Raw genomic sequence first — 22,498 nt, 5'->3', positions numbered from 1 at the left:
GACGGACTGCTTCGTGTCCAGGCTACAAGACCTGCAGGTCGGACCGGGTTTTAATTTTCAAGCCTGCTGAGAACTCGACACTTTAAACCTTTTTTTTTTTTTAAATGGTGCCAAACGCAGATACTTTCATTGTGTACTTAAAGTAGTTTTGTTTTCTCACTAATGTTTTTAGAGCAAATGTTTTGTACATTGTATTTATTTTTAGATGACTGAGGCCTATATCTGGGGGCAGTGTCCTTCTTATCTTATTTTTATGTTTTATGTACCCTGTACTGTCTAACTAACTATCTTATTATTTATCTACAGTATGTTTGTTTCACAATCCTACAGTATGTCTTAAGTGTTTATCTCTCGCAATTGCTTTCCAATGTGGATTTTACTGCAAATGGCAAATAAATGACTCTGACTCTGTAATAAGATATTGATAACGTGTATATCTTAACCTTGCCCCCAGCTCTGGTGTAATCGGTTCTTGGCTCTAAACCAGCAAGGAACCGGTGCCAAGTCAGGCTCTGGAGTGAGGTCAACACCATGCATTTATTCTCCGGTTTATTGCTTTTGAATGTAAATTTTGAGTTTTGAGGATCTTATGTAAACGTACAAAATAAAAGTGAAAATGCTTTTGAGGTCATTGAGTCTGAGCGGGAAAACTCCTCATGAATTTTGAAAGATGAGAGAAAGCATTTTGTGTCAGAGCGATAAAAGTGATCCATAGTTAAGTGTCTGTGTCTGTGTGTGTTGCAGTGATGTCTGAATGTATTTCAATTGTTTTCACAGAGATGCTTCTGCCGAGCTGCAGGCCTCTGTGCTTCAATATAACACACTCTTGCTGCACAGTGTCTGCATCCATAAATGATGAATCCAACTGTTAAGAGGACACAGGACAGATAGGTCCTGATAAAATACAGCGTTTAAGGAAAAATAGTTGAAATGAGGGTGAAAAGTTTTGATGCATTCAACTGAAATCTGAAATCTCTCTGTGCTGCTGTTTTATAATAAAGACCAGAAAGTGATTTTCTTTTGAACTCTCTTGGACTCTAATGGCGTCCATAAATTAGCTCCTCTAAAACCGGCCTCAGCGCAGAGTCTCCACTGTCCCATTAAGAGAGACTCACTTTGTCTTGGCCCACAGATAAACACTTTTAAATGAAAACACAGCTCGAACTAGAGTTAAATGCAACATAATTATAACATGTAACAGCTGTTAAAAAACATTTTGGATCATTTCAGACACTGTAGTGAATAACACACCTTGGGCATTATGTCAGTGCTGTATTGTCAGTGTGATGGAGACTAATGGGCTCTATGCACAGTTCCACTACTTCCTGAATTTAAGGATGCTCCTTTATCTCCTGTCTTACATTACTGGACAAACTGATTAATCCAGGTGTGTCTGACCATTGTGACTACTCAGACACACCTGGATTAATCAGTTTGTCCAATAATGTAAGACTAGGGATGCAAACAATTAATCGACTATCGATTAATTGTCGATAAGAATTTAATCGATTAAATTAAATTACTTGCAATTAATCGTTCCTTTTCAATGGGAGTTTTACTGTGAAATGTAAACAAGCAAAGCCGACATAATGTAGCAGATCTCTGTGTAAACGTGTGCAGCGCTGCGCACTGCAGCACACAAGGGAGAGAGGGAGAGGAGGTGAAAAGAGACAACACTGTTACCTGTTGTAGCTATACGGGACTCAGGCTGTACCATCGCTAACACACAGACGACCAGTGAGTAACGAGTCAAAAAGCCGCCGACACGGAGCTGCCTGAGGAGTTAATGCAGCCTGAACGCAGCTCAAACCGACCCGGTGCCTCAGCACGGCGGACAAGCTTTGATAAACACACCGGATCCGTGCTGGTTTACAGTATCCTACCGTAGTTTAGCCGGTCGCTACCGGAGCTTAATTTAAAAAAAAAAAAGAGTAAAGAAAAAAAAAGCGCTCGTTGAGGTGCCGCGGAGAACAGCGCGTGTGTCCAAGCTGTGTTGGTTTATGTAACTTGAGGGGACAAATGAACCACATGTTTATTGTCATGCATTGCTGACCTGGGCATTGTTTCTCAATAAATTAGAAAACCCTTTCCTACCATTCCCCTTTTCCCTGCATGGTTGAAGGAGACTGGCTCGCATCCACGCTCCCACTCCCTCCTGCGCCGACATGTCACCTTAAGTCACATAAACCAGTACGGGTGTGTGGACACAATATTGTTGTCAGCGCGACAGCGCCTCATCACCGCTGGTGTTAAAAGGCTCCGTTCTTTCTGCAGTCAGGTTAAAGCGCACATCCGCTGTGTTGGTAAACAAATAATCCCTCTATATCAACGGAGGCAGCCGTGCTTGAGCAGCTTGGGTTGGAGGTGGTGTGAGTGCGGGCCAGCGGGGGACGGGGGGGGGGGGGGGATTCGGGCTTCAGCACGGTACGGAACAACTGGCCCGTGTGAGTGCGTCCTTATTTGTGGCCGCTGCAGCGCCACACGGGCTTTGCCTTTCAGCAATCAAGCGCTGTTTTCGTCTTTGTTAATAACAATAACAGCAACAGCTGTCGGCAGCTGAGATTGCTGTGCCGTCACCATAGAAACGCAAGACGCATTACGGCTCATTCGCAAAATACCTTTCAATGGAAACACCCGCAAATGGCAATTGCACTTTTTCGAAGTTTCAGAAATATCGCTTTTATTTTGCGAAAATCTGTAATGGAAACGCAGCTCTCTCACCTCATCTCATCTCATTATGATAGGACTTCAACCTCAGAGCTCTCTGTCCCAAATAACGTGCTACTTAAACATTTTCATTGTGCTGTGCTCTTAAAATAAATTAACAAATACTAGTGTAAAGTCCATAAGGAATTTTCCCCTTAAATTTAGGTTCTCAGGAAAATCGCCGCTTATCAATTAATCGATCATCGATCGATAAGGTCTATCAACTATCGATTAATGAATTACTCGATAATTTGCATCCCTATGTAAGACAGGAAATAAAAGAGCAGCCTTAAGTTCAGGAAGTAGTGGAGCTGTGCATAGAGCCTATTGTTCTCAGTCTCAGACAGCCTCTAAAATCTCATTCAGAACAACTCGCAAAAAAAAAGAAAAAGAAAGCAGAAGAAGTAAAGTAGTGATGGAGAAGGGAAATGGAGACCACAGTCATCTCTGTGAGTCTTTCCTCTCTGAAAGCATCTTACCTCAGCAGACAGTCTGAGCCAGGCTTTTAGTTGAGTTTGTGAAAGACGTATCCACTATCAACGGACAATATCTGTGTGACTACAACCTGCTATTAGCCAGCAGTTAAAGGGAGAAACTCTCTCCTCTGCTAATGGACAACAACACTATTGTCCTTTGGTCTCAAATGTCTCTACTGCAACACTCGAGTCTGGTCATGGATGCTGTAGACGTGATCCAGACTTAAGAGAGAGAAAGAGAGAGAGACAGGACTGTAAAGGAGAGGATTTATGGATAGATGAGCACCGTATAGAGCCATACATACATCTTATCGAAAGAGAGAATCTGTTTTTCTTTGAAATTGACATGAGTTGACATGACCACATCACATCAATCCTCCAGGTTTGTGTGGCACGTTCACACTGCAGATTTCCTGTTCGTTCACATCACAGTGGTGCAATACTGGACTCTGTTCTTTGGTGACATCAGGTTCATTAAAGGGGAACTATGCAGGATTTGTATCTTAATTATGCTACATTTTTTACTTTAAACAGCTTTGGAGTAATGGTGATGGTTAAATGCAAATGCACATGGCCGGGAGGAAGGTTAGCAAAACAGCGAGAAAGCAACTGGACTTGGAAAGTTGGTGTGAACAGCCCAAATTGTTCCAAGAAAACATAACACGTCATTAAAGCTGTTCACACAAGGCAGGTTGAGTCCATGGATTCATCACTTTTGGATCCATCGGACCAGGTTTTGTTTTTCCTGCAGTCTTTATCTACCCACTGTTGACCAGTCTGTGTCCAGCAGCCTCAGATTTCTGTTTTTGGGCCGACAAGAGAGGAATTAAACTTTTCTGTTCTCCACAGTTGCAAAGAGTGGTTACCTGAGGTGCCGTCACCTTTCCCTCGGCACTAACCTGGCCGTGCAATCTCCTCTGACCTCTCTCATCAACAAGGTGTTTCCATCTGCTCTGAGTGGTTTTTATTTATTTTTTCTTTCACACCGTTGTGAGTAAAAACTCTGGTTTGTTGTGTGTGAAAATCTCAGGAGATCTGCAGATTCAGAAACACTTGAACCAGCCCGTCTGGCACCAACGATCAGCCACGGTCCAAGAGGCTCAGATCACATTTCTACCCAGCACTCAGTCAGTGGAGCACAGGCCCGTCTCTTTGACACTTCAGCATCTAGGAGGTTCAACTTCATTATATGTAGATGTTTCAAATTATGTAATATTGGATTTAGAGCCCAATAACATGATTATACTTTTGAATTTTTAGATATTTTATTAGAAAAGGATTGAAATATTGACATAAAAATATCAAAATACTGAGAATTGCCGAGTATCACATTACAGTTATCAAAGTCTAATGGGAGAAATTTAGGAGTCACATAAAATGTGCATTACACTACAATCTTTATTTTGGTTTTACATAAAATGAAGATCAACTATGTTGTCTTGTATCACATCTAACAAAGACAGCAAAATTGGCCACATTTTGTCTAATGGCTGTCTCTGGTTGGTTTTCAGATCTTTTTAATAGTGAAGTTGGTGGGTTGAGAGTCAGATAAAACTGTAAAGTTGCTAAAACTATTTGTGGGATTGTCACTGTGTGCGACCCCTTTACCCTTCGCTCCATTTCCATATAAATTTACTGGTTGGTTTGGCTTTAAATGAACCTGCAGTAGAGAAAATAGAAACCATAAACTCTCTCCAGTGGCCACAACGAGGAACCAGAGGCACTTGGTTTTGGTTGTTCTGTCCAAAAATTCAGTCACGCAATTCACGCATGATTGAAGTTTTGGACTAGACTCGTGCATTCAAGCATAATCCATCTATTTTCAGGAGTCTACTGTATGCATGGAAAACAACAGGGAAGTAAACACAGGGAGAGAGGCTATTTAAAATGTCTCCAAATGAATTTTAAACTGTTCGTTTTTTAAGTTTTGATCAGACACTGTCACCAACCCAATAACACATATTGATGTATGAGGTGATTTGTTTTGTTTCCCCCTTTTTTGTTCACTGTCATTGAGATGTTTTGCAAAGCTGGAGATGGAAAAAAAGAGAAAATTACTTATCTTTTTCAGAAAAAGAAAACAACAATTAACATACAAAAAGGTTTCTGACAAACTCCCTGCAAACACAAGTTCCTAAAAAGCCAAATCAGTCTCTCTCTCTCTCACTCCGTTGATTACTGTGTGTGTGTGTGTGTGATGCTGTGTGAGTTTCTCTACTGCTGTGTTGCATCTCGTTGCCTCATCATGGAGGTAATGAGATCCTGTCTCTAATTGTTGATACAGCTGTATAATCCAGGGGAGTAATTAATTTTTTTTTCGTTAACTTTTGCCTACAGTGAGACATTTTTATTCCTTTTTTCTTCTCATTTCTCATTGTGAACAAACACAGTCTGTCACTCCCTGGAGAGACACGTTTGTCTGTGCCAGCATTTTTTTTTTTGCACTGGCATAGCTGTGCTCAATGTTCACTGAGTCTCTGTCTCTCTCTGTCTCTCTGTCTCCATCCATCTCTAGATGTATCGGTGAGTCTGTTGTCCCTGCTGGTGACCACCTGTGGTCTGGCCCTCTTCAGCGTCTCCCTCTTTGTCTCATGGAAGCTGTGCTGGGTGCCGCTGAGTGGCCGTTTCCTCCCGGACGTCCTCAAGGGGGCGCACTTCCTGGGAGGAGACCAACAGCCCGTGCTCACAGAGGTAAAGAGGAAGAGAGACTCTCAATCAAAACTGCTGGTACAGTGGGCAACATTACATTTATGTTTAATTTAACTTTGTTTTATTCATTCTCTTTGTAGAACTGTGTTTTACACAATATTGATGCATTATTGCCGATAGATGCAGCCGAATGTTATCACAGCCCACATTTAACCTGGGGTTGTTCCAGTTTTTGGGTGCGTTTACTATAGAGTGTAGTCTCCTAAAATAATATTGTGTATTCTGTTAGTCATTTTTAATGGAGTTTACCTTCCCTGCATGAATCTTAGCCTAAGGTCTCTTTGCACTGTAGGCGGAGGCTGTGTCCCAGATCCATACTACACACCAACTTAATGCAGTCTACTGTAATCTTAATGGTATTGTGTTTTTGCAGTTAGTGCTGTACAAACCTTGACTTTGGACACCATTCACATCTGGTGAGCCAGAGAGTTTAAATTACCTGAAGCTACATGTTGTAGCTTGATTTCTTTTTAAATATATGATGCTTGTTTGTTGTGCTTGATTTAAAACTGAAATCTGATCACACTATGGGTCGTTGGAGGTAATTTTAACAATCGTCATTTGCCATTATCCAGATATTTTAGCCAGATTCAAGATCTGGAAAACTGACCCAAAAAAAAACATTGGTCCATGAACATCAATACTACAACTACAAAGGTGTTTTTCCCAGTAACTCCTGTGATGTAAAAGGAGGACATTCACAGGCGATGCACGTCTCAAAAATGTGGCTGCAGCACCACGGGAACAAGCCTGAAGCACACAATGTATCATATATGAGTACATTTTAGATCTCTTCAATATAAAATGATAAAATAAAGTTGAGTGCGTTATGTATTCAAACCCTGGAGTGCAGATGACAACTGCCATTAAACCCCAAAGCTAGGGGTGCCATGACACCATTGCAGTTAACATGACTGCAAGAGATAGAAACAGTATTATCTGCAGTGGCATCGGGTTGTCGTACCACCAGTCTGATGAAGCAGCTGACCAATCCATGTCTGCTCAGTTCAATAGACTAGTTTTATGTTTAGCCATAGTGTGATTCAAATATGGCGACCAGAGAGTAGGTCATAGAAAGGAAAAGTATTTCTCATCTAGAACAAACTATCTTAACAAAGCAGCATACTCATTAATATGTGAATCTTCCGCTTCAGCTCCTTCTTGTTTTCCTTAATTAGCTTTTCTAAAATAGTATCCACAGTAATGTCAGTGTGGGTGTCTGTTGTGCAGGTGGACGGGGAGGAAAGGGAGTACAGTGAAGATGGCTGTGTCAAGGAGCCGTCGGGCCTGCCCTCGGCTGTGGCGGTCCCAGAGTCGACCCTAAAGATCAGCCACACGTCGCCCGACATCCCACTGGAGGCCCAGACCAAGGTGGAGAAAAACCATGTCCACACTCTGGCCAGAGACAGAGTCCAGAGACAGATCACTGAGCCTACCTCGTCTGTACGGTCAGCAAACATCAATCCCTAAAACTATTGTCCAACTTTTGGTACTGGCAGGTTAAACACTGATGGACACACTCGGTCATCTAGAGCTTTGCTGACAGTTATCATCAGGAAATTAGCGTTTTCCTCACTGCAACGAGAACTCAAGAGTAATTTCAAATGTTTTATCTTCTGTTCCAGACATAACTCCATCCGTCGTCAGATGAACTTGTCCAATCCGGACTTCAACCCTGCTCAGTTCCAGCGCCAGGAGTCTCTATCTGGTTTGGGCCGAATCAAACCAGAACTTTACAAGCAGCGTTCGGTGGACGCTGAAGACGGGCGTCACTCCGACAGCTGCGGGCGTCTAAACTTCATCCTGAAGTTTGACTTTGACCTGGAGCAGCTGATCGTGAAGATCCACAAGGCCCAGGACCTTCCCGCAAAGGACTTCTCAGGGACCTCCGATCCTTACGTCAAGATCTACCTACTGCCCGACCGCAAAACCAAGCACCAGACCAAGGTGCACCGCAAGACACTCAACCCGGTGTTCGATGAGGTGTTTCTCTTTCCGGTGGCGTACGCTGAACTGTCGGGCCGCAAGCTGCACTTCAGTGTGTACGACTTTGACCGGTTCTCACGCCATGATTTGATAGGCCAGGTGGTGGTGGACAACTTCCTGGAGCTTGCCGACTTTCCCCGGGAGACAAAACTGTGCCGAGACATCCAATACGTGACCTCGGTGAGATACCAACTTTCATCCATTTCTTCGTATTCCATCACTGTCTTTCTCTTTAAGTGTGTTTGAAACAACTCATATTTACATCACAGTCTCCTGCAGGCTGTTTCCATTCGTAGGTCTAGAGGGGGAAAAGTATCTGTACCTCCCTTAATCCCATGTCCTCGACTCGGTCAGGCCAAAATCTGCTCAAACAATCAAAAAGAGCAAGAAACCCTGTAAAACCCCGTTAGGAAGGGGGTATATCAGTGGACTTGTATCTCGTTTCCCATCCAAGTGGAACTCATCTGTGGTTTCAAGAGGCAGAGACATAGAAATATACTTAGACACCGTTAATGTTTAATGAAAGCAGTAGGAAACACTTGGGGGTAGTGACCCAGATCCACACTGACAGAAGACAGGGGATGGATTGCCAGAGATACAGCGACATTGTCTATATTACATTATTCACTCGGATAAATCTAAAGCGTTGGTGCGCTGAGTAGCTCAGTAAGGAACTCAGATCCTCCTGCCAGGGAAATCCTCATGGTTTGCCTGTCTTGTTGAGTGAGGATTACACGCTGGTGTAGCTCCATTTGGGATAGAAATGTATCTTTTCCGACTTATGAGCAGTGACAACAAGGCCAAGCGGGGAGACAGCACATTTATCAAGTCAGAGGATGGTACACGGTGGTTGTGACTATGGCGACAATTACTTTGCGGAGAAGGAATTCACAGGATTTCATAGTTTATGCATGATAAGTGCAAGATTTCACCCTAAGTAACATTTTCAGAAACTATAACCGATCACTTTCAGACTGTGCTCAAGCAGCCGCACGCAAACTCAGCTAATGAGGTGTCTAATAAACAAGACTATAGGTCAAAACCCGGTGTATGGCTGAAGCATGTTGTAGGCTTTTAGCATTCTGCCTGGAGTCAGCTGGTTTCAGTCCTTCATCTCTTTGTTACTTTCTGTGTCCATGATGGATGCTGTCGTTACCATCAGCCACGGCTCCGGCAGCTATATGTTTCTTTTGAAGCTTTGCAGTGTCATAGTATGTGATCTGTTTAAGGCAGGGATGAAATGCAATGGAAAAAGGTGATGAGAACTTGGAGCACCTGGTTTTCACAATGCACAGGTTAATGGAGAGGTGGTCTCTGCAGGATGAACAGAAAAAAACATTTGCGCCAATTGATTTAAAAGTACACGAGCCAATAAGTAAACTCTATGAACTATGATCAGTCAGTCAGTCAGTCGGTCAGTCAGTCAGTCAGTCAGTCGGTCTGTATCCAGGGACACTGATGATATAGGGTTGGCCTTGCTCTTACAGTTCAAAATATAAAGCTCTAATCACAGTTAAACAAGTCGTAAAATTCAAAGTATAGCGAAAAACACATAAGACAAACATACAACCAACTATAAACAGAGGTTTTTACACATGTATGGGTTTGGTTTTAAAGAAGTTTGGGGTCTACCAAACAATAGACACTGCCTCTTAAAAACACTAATGCTGTACATTCTCACTGAAAGAGTCTAAAAAAAACCTAAAAGCCGAGATAAAAAAGAATCATCAATGAGGTGATTATAGAAGAAGAAAAAATGGGGATTTTAAAATATTTAAGAATGTACAGTATAAAACATCTCTATAAAAACTTAATAACTGGAGAAATCCTCATTCATGCCTCCTGATTTAAAGAAGAAAAAAAAGAGCTCTTTCCATTAGCTGGGTGGTTAAAAGGCTTTTTGTGTTCAGGTAGTTAATGTAAGATCCACACACTTTCTATTGGAGGCTAATTGGATACAAACTCAATCAGTGTCCATCTTGCAGAACAGGATATAGACAGTCATGTTGTATGTAATCAGTGCTTTTTTTTTTTTTTTTTACAGCTTATGCCAGCTCCCAGACTTTATAAATACAATCCCTCCCCATGCTGTTTGGTGTCCCACCTGCTTCTCCCTGCACACTGGTGAATAGAAGCTGATGAAATCTGGTCTGACGTCTCCATGACTGTGTCTGTCTATCTGGACACCAGTGTCTCCCACTCTGTTGCATACAAGGCAATATTTTACTGCTCAGTAGTCGTGACTTCACATTTAATATGCTCTGCAGAAATCCCAGCAAATGTTTGGAAAACACACCCAGAATGAACCAGTGGTGTATTTCGTTCTTACCTGCCTTTTCTTCAGAGCTCCTGCTGAGTTTCTCTTCATCAACATCAGGATTCTTTATTCCCTCTGAGGAGCTAAAGTACTTCCTCCTTTGGTTGCTGCACATTTGTTTGTTTGTACTTCTAAACAGTACAGTAGATTATTCAGCCTTGGAAAAGACTCGTTCCCTTGTGTCTAATCCTTTCATTCCAAAATGCACAACGAACAAAATGAGACCTTGTAAAAGAACAGATGCTCAACTTAGGTAGACGAGTGAGTCGATGCCAAGGACACGAGATTTGGTGAAATTTTGTAGATTTCATTTGCATAAAGAAATGAGGCCAGTGGTCTTGTGATGTGTTTGTGGCACTGTTTGGGCGTGTCCTTGTGAAAACAATTCTGGCCTCAGCACATGTTTGTATTATCTGTGGGCTTCTGGCTGGTAATTTTTTTATACCGACTTTATTTCAATCACAGTGACTCTTTCAATGTCCTTCCTGAGGTTCTTTTATACCTCGTTTTGTAAAATATGTCCACAAAGATTCACAGGTTTTGTATGAGCTAGGGTTGTGCCGATTGGCGATCGAATCGTCTATCGGCGATTGGAAGGACGATCGGCGATGTTTTGTTTTCTTGCCGATTTTACACACACACACACACACACACATACTCGCTACTTTTTTTTATTGATCCAATGCGCAATCTGTTTGTTTTGTTTTAAAGCAACATTGCGGAGTTTCAGCTCAGTGCTTCCACCATCTGGTTGAGAAGCGCTATCGTCTGGGGGGAAAAAGCGTTTATTCCCATTAATAAACGACAGTATTTCCCACATACTTGCAAGGAGACAGTGTGGCGGGTGGTCGGGGGAGGGGAGGGGGGTCGGGGGGTGGTGGTGGCGGCGGCAGCGGCGACGACGACCGGAGGGGAGCGTAAGTTTCGCTTTTACCCACCACGTCTCTCCCTCGACGCAGAGGGGAGGGGGGAGGAGGGGGGGCAGTGTTTCGTACCCGTGTAGGGAAGTTACATAGTGCAGTTTCAGCCGACGCGACCCGACCCGGCTCAGGCTGCGGCGGCAGCACCATTCATCCTATTAACCATTTTTCTACCATTGCAATGAGTCTGGATTGGAAACATTATTTTAAGGCCGAAAAACTCCGCAATGTTACTTTAATGAAGCCGCTTCTCTGGCTGCTTCCAACAGATACTCTGTCAAGTGACAGTGTTTCACCAATCAAATGCAGCCACTGGCGACGTCCAATCAGACGGAGCCAGGTAGTCATATGACCGCACACAAAATCTCTGTGGTAAACAGGGTGGCCACTCCGCCTCAAATTTGAGGAAACACGTTTAGCTGGTGTTGTGGCTGTGACTAGGCTGCCGACGCCAGCCCTGTTATGTCACAGCCCGACGAGGTGTCCACTGATATGCCACAAATAAATGACGTCCGCCATGAATAGATTTTTCGGCTTTCGGCAACGCAATAGCGTTCCGTTCATTGATCATAGCGCTCTTTCTCCGTTATTAGCCCTCACACACACACACACACACACAGAGAAGCGCGCATGCATGACAGCAGGGCACGGTAAAAGCGACGCCGCCGCCTTTTATATCAGCTTTACCTTTACAATATAAAACTGAAGTTGTATTGGCTGCACTTTAACATTATATTACACAGTATTTATGACCCTATATTACTTCCTCTGCTTCTAAACCCCGAAACTGTGAAGGACTAGACAAAATTCAGCATCTTACAAAGAGTCCCACCCACCCCCCACCCCGGTGTCAGGAGGTTTGAAATGTACACAGACAAACACAGCTGCTCCTCATCCCATAATTAGGCTATGTCCAAAACCAGACAGATCTTTAGCTGAGTCAGCACAAAACCAGGTAAAACCACCGTAGTCTAAAACCCAGCGGTATGACTCGGCCACCTATTGACACACACACACACACACACACACACACACACACACACACACATTCAGTATATACACAAACACACACTCTAATGGTGCTGCTTCACAAACAGTTTTAACACCTATCACACTCCAACAGCATCTCAGCTAAATAAGGTCAGTGTAAATGGGTTAGAACCTCCTCTGTGGCATCAAACTTGTGATCTATAGCCGCTTCGTCTCGTGCGTCAGACTCTGACGGGTCCACTCTCTATATATAATCCCTGATTAATCATCGATTTATGCAGCAGAGAGACTGGAACTGACAATGCAAACGAATCCCCCAGCCCAGGATGTCGTCTGTTGATCTTCAGCAACTCTGAAAAACTTTTATCTGACAGAGCAAAGAAAATACACAGTTATCACAGATTCACCTTTTGGTACAACAAAAAGCTGTGTGTACCGAATAACGTACAGACAGATAGTATAACATGATTTATCTAATAAACAGGCTTTGATTATTTGGATCAAAGTGATGTGTGAGTGATGTTTTCCTCTGCTCAGTTTAATTGTTCTTTACCACGGCAAGAATTTGTAATGGAGCCAATTTATAAAGTGCAGCAGGTAACATTAGTCCAATTCATTTTGGTACGTGCACACACACACACACACGCACATGCACACACACAAACATATGCACAACTGGTCTCCAATAAATTACATTCATTTACAACTAATTTGCAGAAGCCAGTATGTTCTGAACAGACATAATCATGTATAAATATTCTTAATTAATGTATTTTGCAAGGTGTAAATATGTTGCTACTGAACCTATTGGACACCACATGCAGTGACTGAAGCATTTAACACTTATATAGTTATATTTAGCCACTGGCAGTGGATGGTGAAGCAAATGCTAAATGAAAAACATGGTTTGTTTCTGATACAGTGTTTACTTTTTACTTTTTTACTCTTTTGCTTTTGCATTTCGTCATTTCAAACCCAAACGTCTGTGGCATTAGCTGTGTGTGTCTCTTTCACCAGATTTATGTGTGTGTTTATGTCCTAGCATTTACATCAGTGAGGGAGGTCTAGAGAAGTGTATACACGATGCCGCCTCTCTCTCACCGGCCCCAGCAGAACTAGGCTACCTCCCTTGGGATTACAGGTCCGGTCCTGTCCTCCAGTGTGTGTGTGTGTGTGTGTGTGTGTGTGTGTGTGTGTGTGTGTGTGCATTAATTATGGCTGCTGGGAGAGGACGAGCCTCTAGCCATCCCTGACCATATGCACTGGACTTTAAATTAATGTACACATAGCCCTGAGCTACATGCTTATATCAGAGGTTGAACCTATAAGGTGTAGATTATGAAGTCAGTCATGTATAGTCTCCTAATAACGTGTAATTAAGCAAGTTGATTAGTGTTTACAGTTATAAGATTGGCACATCACTATTGTGAGTTTTAATTAACTCGAGTTTCTATAGCGTCTCACTGTTGTTCCACACACCGTTAATTACTGAAAGCTAAATTAAAGTCCTCTCCTAGAATCCATATGTAACTCTGCTCCCTTAGCATGAAGCTTAAATACATACAATAATCCTTCTGTGTGCTGCATCCCCATTGCTTTTTATCATCTCTGTTGCTCTTGCATTGTCCTACAGTCGTAGGAAAACAATTATGAAGTGCTGTGTTGTGTCTGAACTCAGTCAAGAAAGTTTTTGCCTTAATTAAAAAGCTCCGGAGTAATTGTGATAGTTAACTACGTGACTTGTGACTTGTTATGAGTGAGAACGGAGGCTCTCTGCCTTCCACCTGGCATCTCACGGCTGAAAACCAACCTCGCAACATCAGTGTAGTTACTCGGTCGCCGCCCCGGTGTCCCAGCTCTCGTCTCTGCACACCGCGACACAAACACGCTCCGTAACCCGCAATCTTTTGTTTATGACAGTTAGGACTACACAAACACAGACATCGTAACATCGTATATGTTATGTAACGTTATCCACCGCTCCATTTATTGATTTTTCGCCAGCTTCGTTGTCAACAAATGCACATGGACGAGAGGAGTGTAACCAAAACAGCGGAAAAGCGACCTGATTTGCATAGTTCCCCTTTAACCAGTGTTGTGATCTGCTGGAGAAGCAACACCATCCTTGCTTTGTCTGCAAACTGAGGACCACTTAAAGGGATCGTTCAACATTTTGGCAAATTGGCCAAAATTGCCATAATCCCTATAGTCATAGCAGTAGGTTCGTTACCTGTAATTGTCGGTGCAAGCTATTTTTAGAACGGCGGAGCAGAGCCGCAAGCTTTTAGAGGCAAATGCATAGACTTTTTGCCGAAAAACTGCCTCGACAGGAACGCTCATCAGCGGTTTTGCATGAATTTGCCTCTAAAACAACTCTGTCTGTAACGTTCCCAGTGTTTCCTCCAGGATTTTTTTAAAGAGTGGCGGCGAGGGTGGTCTGATCGACGGGGGGGGGTGCGCGAGACCGGATCGTCGACTAGTCGCTGATGACATCATTCATATTTTTCCCATCATAACTAAAATCCCAGGAGGAGGGAAATGCTCTGCAACAATCTGACAGCTCACGCACAGAAATGAGTCCACAGAACAGCAGCTTTATAAACAACAAACTGTAAATCAGTTTGTTGTTTTTTAACATATAGGCTACAGGTGCAAAAGAAAATACTGTAGCTACTGTTCATTAAACAATTAGGGAGGAAAACGACACACAGGCCTCGTCACCATCACAGTCCTGCTCAGTCACAGTTTCACTCACAGTTTTAGTTTTTCCTGGTTGGTTGCTGCTGTTGTTGTTGTGCGACGTAAAGCTGTCGATATGAGCGGAGTTTTTTTTTTTTTTTTTTTAATTGCCGGCAGCCCGGACACACAGCCCGCGGAAGCGGCAGTTTCTCCTGCTCTCTCTCTCCACGCCGGTCAAACATCGACTCGTCTGTAGGCTACTCGGTTTTCCACACACACAGGTCTGTCTCTAGCGCTGTATGTAGCCTATGGATGTGTCTTGTGTGCAGACGCAACTGACAAATATTTATAGACGGACAAGCAAACTTAATCATCATTTATTTTATTTTGAAAATTGACCGGATTCTCTCGCCTTTTCTGTGCCCGACTTCCTGTCTGGTACGCGCTCGTTCTATCCAGCTTGACGGCGCTCGTATTTTTTTCATTCAGCGCACTCAGGTGTTGTTTCAAGCCGCTACTCCTGTAGCCTACTGTTACATGATCAGCGACTAGTCGACGTCAAGCTCAAAACTTGTGGAGCAGGGGACTAGTCTGTGCAACCCCTAGTGGAAAACCTGCTTTACATTGTTTTAACATTAAAAAAAAAAAAAAAAAAAAATCATCATTCTGAAGGTGTGGCGGCTTTTATTTTGCCGTGGCGGTGCGCCACGATCAATTACATGTAGCGGAAACCCTGGTTCCGTTATTATCTCATAACGTGGTGAATGTGCAGGTCACAACGAGTTTAATGAGGGAAACCAAGAAATCCCATTAGCCTCCGTAGCTCAGCTCTGAGCAGCTCACGGCTCTGCTCCGCCGTTCTAAAAATAGCTTACACCGACAATTAAAGGTAACGAACCTACTGCTATGACTATAGGGATTATGGCAATGGGCCAATTTGCCAAAATGTTGAACTATCCCTTTAAGTTTTGAGTGAGGGAGCAGAAAAGTGCCAAGAGGAATGGTGTCCACACTCAAGTTTGACCTTTAAATAAGCGCAGCGGTGAAGCTCCGTGTAAACACATACAGTAATGATGCAAGAACTGGACTCTAGCTTTGAATGTTTCCTAAATCTTCAGCCTGTGGACTTTGTAAGGAGAGAGAGAGAGAGAGAGAGAGAGAGAGAGAGAGAGAGAGAGGCAACGCTGGCTCTTGTTCACACATGTCTCCCCGGTGTGTACCACCACCCCCACCTCAGACCACATCTCTGTGATGCTGATCCCAGTGTACCAACCGCTCATCCAGCACTGAGTCGGTCAGCAGCAGCCATCTCAGCACGCCCACTGGCACGCATCCATGGAGGTTACAACTTAACGGCTGCTTCACCAACTTGGAGGATTTAACTGCAGCAGTGGTATCGATGTCCAGCAGCACCAAGTTCTGGACAATCAAAGAAGCAAAGCATGAACACGCTAAAACAAATCCACATCCACAGTCGCCTCCAGGACGGCAGCTACACACAGTGTATCCAAACTAGGCCTGCACGATAGCAACAAAACGCCTGATGTGCGATGACACTGTTCAATACTGCGATGACGATATGACTCGGAATGAATAAGCAAATATTAACCATACAGTTCCTGTGTCTTTCTGAAAACGCTGTAGTACACACAGCAGGCCTGTGGTGGCGCTGTAACACTGCCACGCAAATACACCACAAACAGAAGAAGAAGAAGAGCAGAAAGCCTGCATGCTGCAAACAAACTCCAAACATTGTAAGTCGACTGAACACGAGAAGTCAAGCCAGAAGAAATATGACGGTCGATGCCGTATCTGAGGGAACTGACAGGAGTCAGCCATCATTGTTGTTGTTATGATACTTCATGTCTAGTGGTGTAGCTCAGATTACAAGAATGAGGTGTGCCTTTAAATAAAATATACTAATCATCGCATTCGAGGCGACCTTTACCATGTGTTTATCGTGCATGTTGACATGGCGATGACGATAAAAATAAGATTAATCGAGCTGTATCTGAGGGAACTCACAGGAGTCCGCCATCCAAACTAAGACGCCTCACTTCCTGTTGAGCTGAACAACTTCTACTCTTGACAAACAAGTGCTGCATCTAAGCTGTCAGACACCATTTTAGTTTAACAGCTACAGAAGTTTAGTCGTAGTGTAATATCTACATCAACGATCTCGTACTTAGTGAAGACACACCGATGGATTTCCTCTTTGGCGTTTGCCCCGATTAAGTAGCACAGGAAGTTTCTGTATTGGACAAATGTCAACAGATTCAATTTGCTTTTGGACATCCATCACATTATTACATGTGCGTTCCTGCTCTCTGCCTCCTTAAGCTGAGGATCTTTTGAAGACAAAGACAATAAAGACTTTAAAAGACACTGTACCCTGCAGCCCCTGTAAGAGCAGTCAATATTATTGACTCCAGTCTGGTTGGCCTGTAATTAGGACCTTGATAAATGGGGTCAGCATGTGCATACCCAGTGTGAGTGTTTATGTGTGTGTGTGTGTGTGTGTGTGTGTGTGTGTGTGTGTGTGTGTGTGTGTGTGTGTGTGTGTGTGTGTGTGTCTAATTCAGTAAAGGAGGTTCCCGTTTCCCAACACTGAAAAACGCAGCCATATAACAAGCACTTGTCCTCCCATTTACCCTTATTGACCAAGTGAGAAATATGATTCTGCAGATGCTCATGGTCAATTGAGTCAGTGGGAGATGCTGGATATATTACAGGGGTAAACATGCAGATTCTGGATAGATATGTACTATTAGCATGTTGCTTGTGCCCTCATTTCCTCTGGTATTACTCCACACACAGCCATGTCCAAATATCTGTCACCACTTTTAGACTTTTGGACCCGACTGTAAAAAATTTTTAATCTTTAAAAACTGCAGCCCAAAAACCATATCTATTCAAAAATACATGGGCAGCTTTTTCCTGTAGCATCTGTTACAGTGTTTATATTGCCTAACGGCTGAAATACACTGGGAACGGCCGCAGTGCGAAACGTGTGTCGCGCGACACCCGCAGCAGCTCGCGCCCATTTAGTCAATGGAAGCTCCTCCACCGGCCATGTGAGCGACGCGCACTCCAGCGGCCGTCGCGCGGCGTCTCCCTTCTTTTTCGCGCCGGGTCTATTTTATTTCCTCGTCGCGTGGCTACGCGGCCCTCCAACAGGTAGAAAACTACAGAGAACTGTGTATAGCACGAATATATTACGTTTAAAAGTGATTAAAATAAATGTCTCATGTACCAGAGGCAGAGCCAGTAGCAGTGCAACATTATGGGGTTTGTTTTCTTTACATTGTGGATCCACGATCGTGTAGTTAAACAGTTAATTGATAACATTTAATATAGTCTGCACTTGCAAACCCTGCATAGTCAGCAGATTACCTGTGAAAAAGGTACTGTCAATCCATTTTAACAGGAGGGATGTAAAAATGTGTTGAGATACATAAAGTGCACTCATTTACTGTAGGCTTAACAAGGTGAAGCTGACAGCTGGAACAACAAACACAGTGAAGCCGTGTTGCGTCGCGTCCATGCCTAGTGTAGCAGTTAAAAAACTCTGCTCCGCCCCGCTTACGTATCGCGTCACGGCCGTTCCCAGTGTATTGCTGGCGTAAGGCAATAGGTTATTGTCAGTGAGTAATAACAAGTCGGCACATGGTTTATAGTGGGGCAGATGGGTAAATCACAGATGGATGTTATGACTGAAGCATGAAAGTTTTAATATTTCATTGAAGACGTGGTGGCAATTAGTGTCTGACCTCTGGTGACCCTGGTAGGTTATTGACGTCATCTTAACATTTTAGATGGATTTTATTGTTGTGAAGAAATTGGGTAAAAAATTGGAAAATTTGGAGTCGAGCACACCCAATCATCTCTGGTGTTCAAGTATCCATACAGTAGCTGTGTCGTGTCTTTTAGGAGTCAAATATGAACGGCCTCCACATCTGGATTTATAAAGTTAAGCCTGCCACACACATAAAGATTTTATAAATCTCAACCGATTTATTATCTGTGAGAGACCCCACACATGAAGATAAAAAATCTGTGATTGAACAGTTTTGATCGTATTGTGTGTGGTGTCCTGCGATATTCCAAACACAGCTCACCACACACATTAAGATTTTTCAGAATCTTGACCCTCTGGTCAGTAAAACAATCCGGCATCAGCAGCGATACCAGGGGTGTCGTTGTAGCTACTCTTTCGGGTCTATTTCCGGAATGGACAATGAGAGCGACGTAATTTTTTTTTTAATGATAGCGGGACACTTCAGCCTTTACAACGATCCCATCTGTGTGTGTCTGTGTGTCTGTGGCTCCGGACACCGAGCAGCGGCTGTCCAATAGGGACCCGTGTGCTGTCACATGACGGGCTGTGAGCAGCGGTCACATGATCGTTTAAACATGGCTGCTGTATTGCTGGCTGTTGCCGGCTACGAGCGCTACTGTCTTTGCTATCGGCTATCAGGAAATCTCCTGTGTATGTGTGAATGTCTGTGTGAACCTCATGTAATACCAGGGCTGCAGAGCTCGGTGAGCAGGCGCTTCTCCGCACAACACCGGCTCTCCACACACAAGATGACTTCTGATTGAAACGGCCACCGAAGTCGGCCCCGATAATCGTAAATATTGAACATGTTTAATACTTACGATTATCGGCGCCGAACGTTTTCCGAGCCGATTGTCGGGGGAATGTTGACTCTTAACACACCACACACTACAAGAGAATCTTATAAGATAATCTTAAGACCTTAAGATAATCGGGCGGTGTCTGTCCGTGGTCGGAAGGGGGAAAATCGGGGCAAAATCAGCCCGATTATCTTTATGTGTGTGGCAGGCTTTAGTCAAAGTTTCACGGAACATCTTCTATATACAGCCGCATGTACAGTACTACAACACAATTACTGTTGGCTTTGGTAAATGCCTAATCAATGGAAGAAATAGACACATCTCTCCATGTTCCACTGGAGTTGTGTTGTGTGTGATAAACAAGGTTTAATCATATTGATTATGCAAACCCAAAATAGATTTTTTTCCTTCAATAAAACGCTATTCAAACACCTTGATTAGAATAAAACACATCTGAGAAAGGTTGTCGATCAGCATCAGCTCTTTTCTACCGTTTCTATGCTGTAAGAAGCTCCAAAACATTTGCTCCTGTAAATCCATCAAAGAGATTCCTGAGCAGAATCTGAGGGTTTAATGAGCTTCATTATGACATTAGTTAATTATAGATGTTTTCCAATAATAACTCTACTCGCATTTTCAAATTAATGTTGATGATTTATTGAAATGCTGTGTGAAGGAAGAAGGAGCGTGTGTGTATTTCTTGAAGCCATCTTTTGTTTTGCTATACATCAGACTCTTCCTCTTCTTTGGGACAAATGTGGGAGTGAAACAATAGATTCAGGTCTAAACTGAAGTTTTATCATTTGCATTTGTCTTCAAACATGTTTTTTCAAGGCTTAAGTCTATTCAGTCTCATCTGTGCTTCATCAAATCAGCTTCGCCGCTGCAGTTCTTGTGCTGTCTCACTACTCGCATTCTTTACTGGGAGTTATGAAGGGTCCTTCATCCTAACCTGATTCTGCCAGGATGTATTCATCTATACAGCTGAGGTTCAGCCCGACCAGTGATTTATTTACTTCCACCATGTTCACCCAGGCAGATACATTGTACTGTTTGATTGGTGCTGGTGTAACAGGATCGCTAATGTTTAAGTGAGCTGAATAAACTCTCGTGCCGGCTCTTTTGTCCTCATTAAACCAAAGTCAACTCAAACTTCATTGTTGAAATAGGAAAATAAAACATTCAATGCAGGTTTTAAAATGACATTCCTCCCTTCACATTGTATATATTCTTACTACTATTTCAGTTTCTGTAACTGGAATCGTCGAAAACAACCGAAACACTTCATGATAACTAATTGCAAAGAGTTTCTGCAAGAGCAAAGTGAATTTAATGAAAAACAGTCAAAGTTATTTGTGTTTTTGATTTTACAGAATCACATGCATTCAGCTGGGTGTTGAACTACAGTAATTAATTCATGTTTAAATAAAGCATTAATGCTGGTAGGTAAACATCTGTCTGGGCTGTGACCGACTTGGCTGCAGACTCTCCTGTGTTTTTGCAGATCCTGTGCATTAGGACAGAGACAGTGGGTTTTGATGTGGCTCTGTTTGATTGATTAATTGATTGATTGATTGTGGCACAATTAATATATTTCATGCATTAACCTCATTGGTTCAGCTCTACAGCCACATAAACCTTATAGGAGCAGCTGACTTGGCATGAGATTGGAGGCCATCAATTAGTAATCTGCACACAAATGACTCAATTCAAACCCATAAATCTATTTTTTTTAGGAGGGAAATGTCTCATTAATTTGCTTCCTGCTCTTTTTCATAGAGTATATTTGGTATAAATTACAGTCTCATCTAAGAGCCAATGTGCACTTACATGGAACAGTTAAGTACGTTAATGTTTGTACACTAACATAAACCTTTGAGTAGACTGGATAATGTCTGATGATGCAATGATATCATCAGCATTTTCTCAGCTCGGGCTCTAATGAACGAGGCTTTTAAGATACATTAGGATCCAGTGTTGTGGAGCACGGCTCAGATCAGAGACTAAAAGGATATTTCAGTTTCCCTGTTCCAACATTGTGCAATATTTATCTGTTGGACTGCCCCCAAATTACAAATATAACTTATAATCGCATTAAAAAAAAAAACATTGCTGCAAAGCTTGCCATGTTTATTAACATCAACACTGTATTTCTCAATGTGGCGTCTTCCCCTTTGCTTCACAGCTCCAAGGGAAAACAATGTTACTGTACACAGCTGAAGGAGTGTGTGTTCACATCATTTTCATTTTCTGCCAGAGAAATGAAAGTGTAATCGTTGAGATTTATTTGGGAAACGGCTCTGACAGCGTCTTCGGTGGTTTTAATAAACGTCTAATTTAATTCCACAGTGACATATGCTGAAGATAACACTTTACAGAAAGATGGAGAAAGTGCAAAGACTGAGAGAGAGAGAGGAAAGAGAGGTGGAGTCAGACTGAGGCTGTGATTTGGTTTAACAAGAGAGAGAGAGAGAGAAAGAGAAAGAGAAAGAGGATGAAGGCGGGCTGATCCTGAGGGAGAGAAGGTGCTAGTTGTATAATTGGAGAAGATGGACTGTCCACACACTCTCTCTGCTTTATTGGAGCGCTTTAGAGCACCCGTCTAATTTCATTGACTGAGAACAAGTGACCATAATCCTGACCGCAGGCTTGATTTGAGTGCTCATAAGAGTAGTGACTGGCACTCTGTAGTCTGCAAACTTAAGTGTGTGCTCCATGTGTGTGTGAGAGAGAGAGGGTTATCACATTATCTGTGCAGAGCTGAAGGGCTCCACAGTTTTCTATGTGTGTGTGTGTGTGTGTGTGTGTGGGAGCGTGTGCATGCCAGAAAGAAATTCATATGAGTGTTGCACCTCTGAGAAATCATAAGCTGTACATCGTTAACGCCCGCGGCTCCGAGCGGCGGCCGCCATCATCATCATGATGCAGTGTCAGAGGTGGATTCTGCCTCAGCAACACGTGTGATGATGAATCAACTCGTCGCACAGTCGCTCGCAATGTCACGGATCCCAGGCAACATCTTTGTATATGTGTGTGTGTGTTAGGTTGTGTGTTGTGTGTGTTTACATGCTCGCGGG

The 22,498-nt window shown here is 43.0% G+C and overlaps 1 protein-coding gene and 1 long non-coding RNA gene across 2 annotated transcripts in view; one reads left to right on the top strand and one right to left on the bottom strand.

Moving 5' to 3' along the window:
- The window catches only part of LOC146986306 (uncharacterized), an 84,651-nt gene that overhangs the window by 47,477 nt on the left and 14,676 nt on the right, over window positions 1-22,498 (bottom strand). The gene's annotated exons all lie outside the window — the stretch shown is intronic.
- syt9b (synaptotagmin IXb) overlaps window positions 1-22,498 on the top strand; it is a 51,496-nt gene that overhangs the window by 19,556 nt on the left and 9,442 nt on the right. The window contains exons 2-4 of the mRNA XM_085780073.1: window positions 5,698-5,873; window positions 7,122-7,339; window positions 7,517-8,057. Of these exons, the coding sequence (XP_085636199.1) occupies window positions 5,698-5,873; window positions 7,122-7,339; window positions 7,517-8,057 (935 nt within the window). The remainder of the gene's footprint in view (window positions 1-5,697; window positions 5,874-7,121; window positions 7,340-7,516; window positions 8,058-22,498) is intronic.

The sequence above is a fragment of the Trachurus japonicus genome, chromosome 6 (assembly GCF_045865225.1).
Source record: "Trachurus japonicus isolate A0001 chromosome 6, Traja_1.0".
Classification (NCBI taxonomy): domain Eukaryota; kingdom Metazoa; phylum Chordata; class Actinopteri; order Carangiformes; family Carangidae; genus Trachurus; species Trachurus japonicus.
This window is presented reverse-complemented; position numbering and strand designations above follow the sequence as displayed.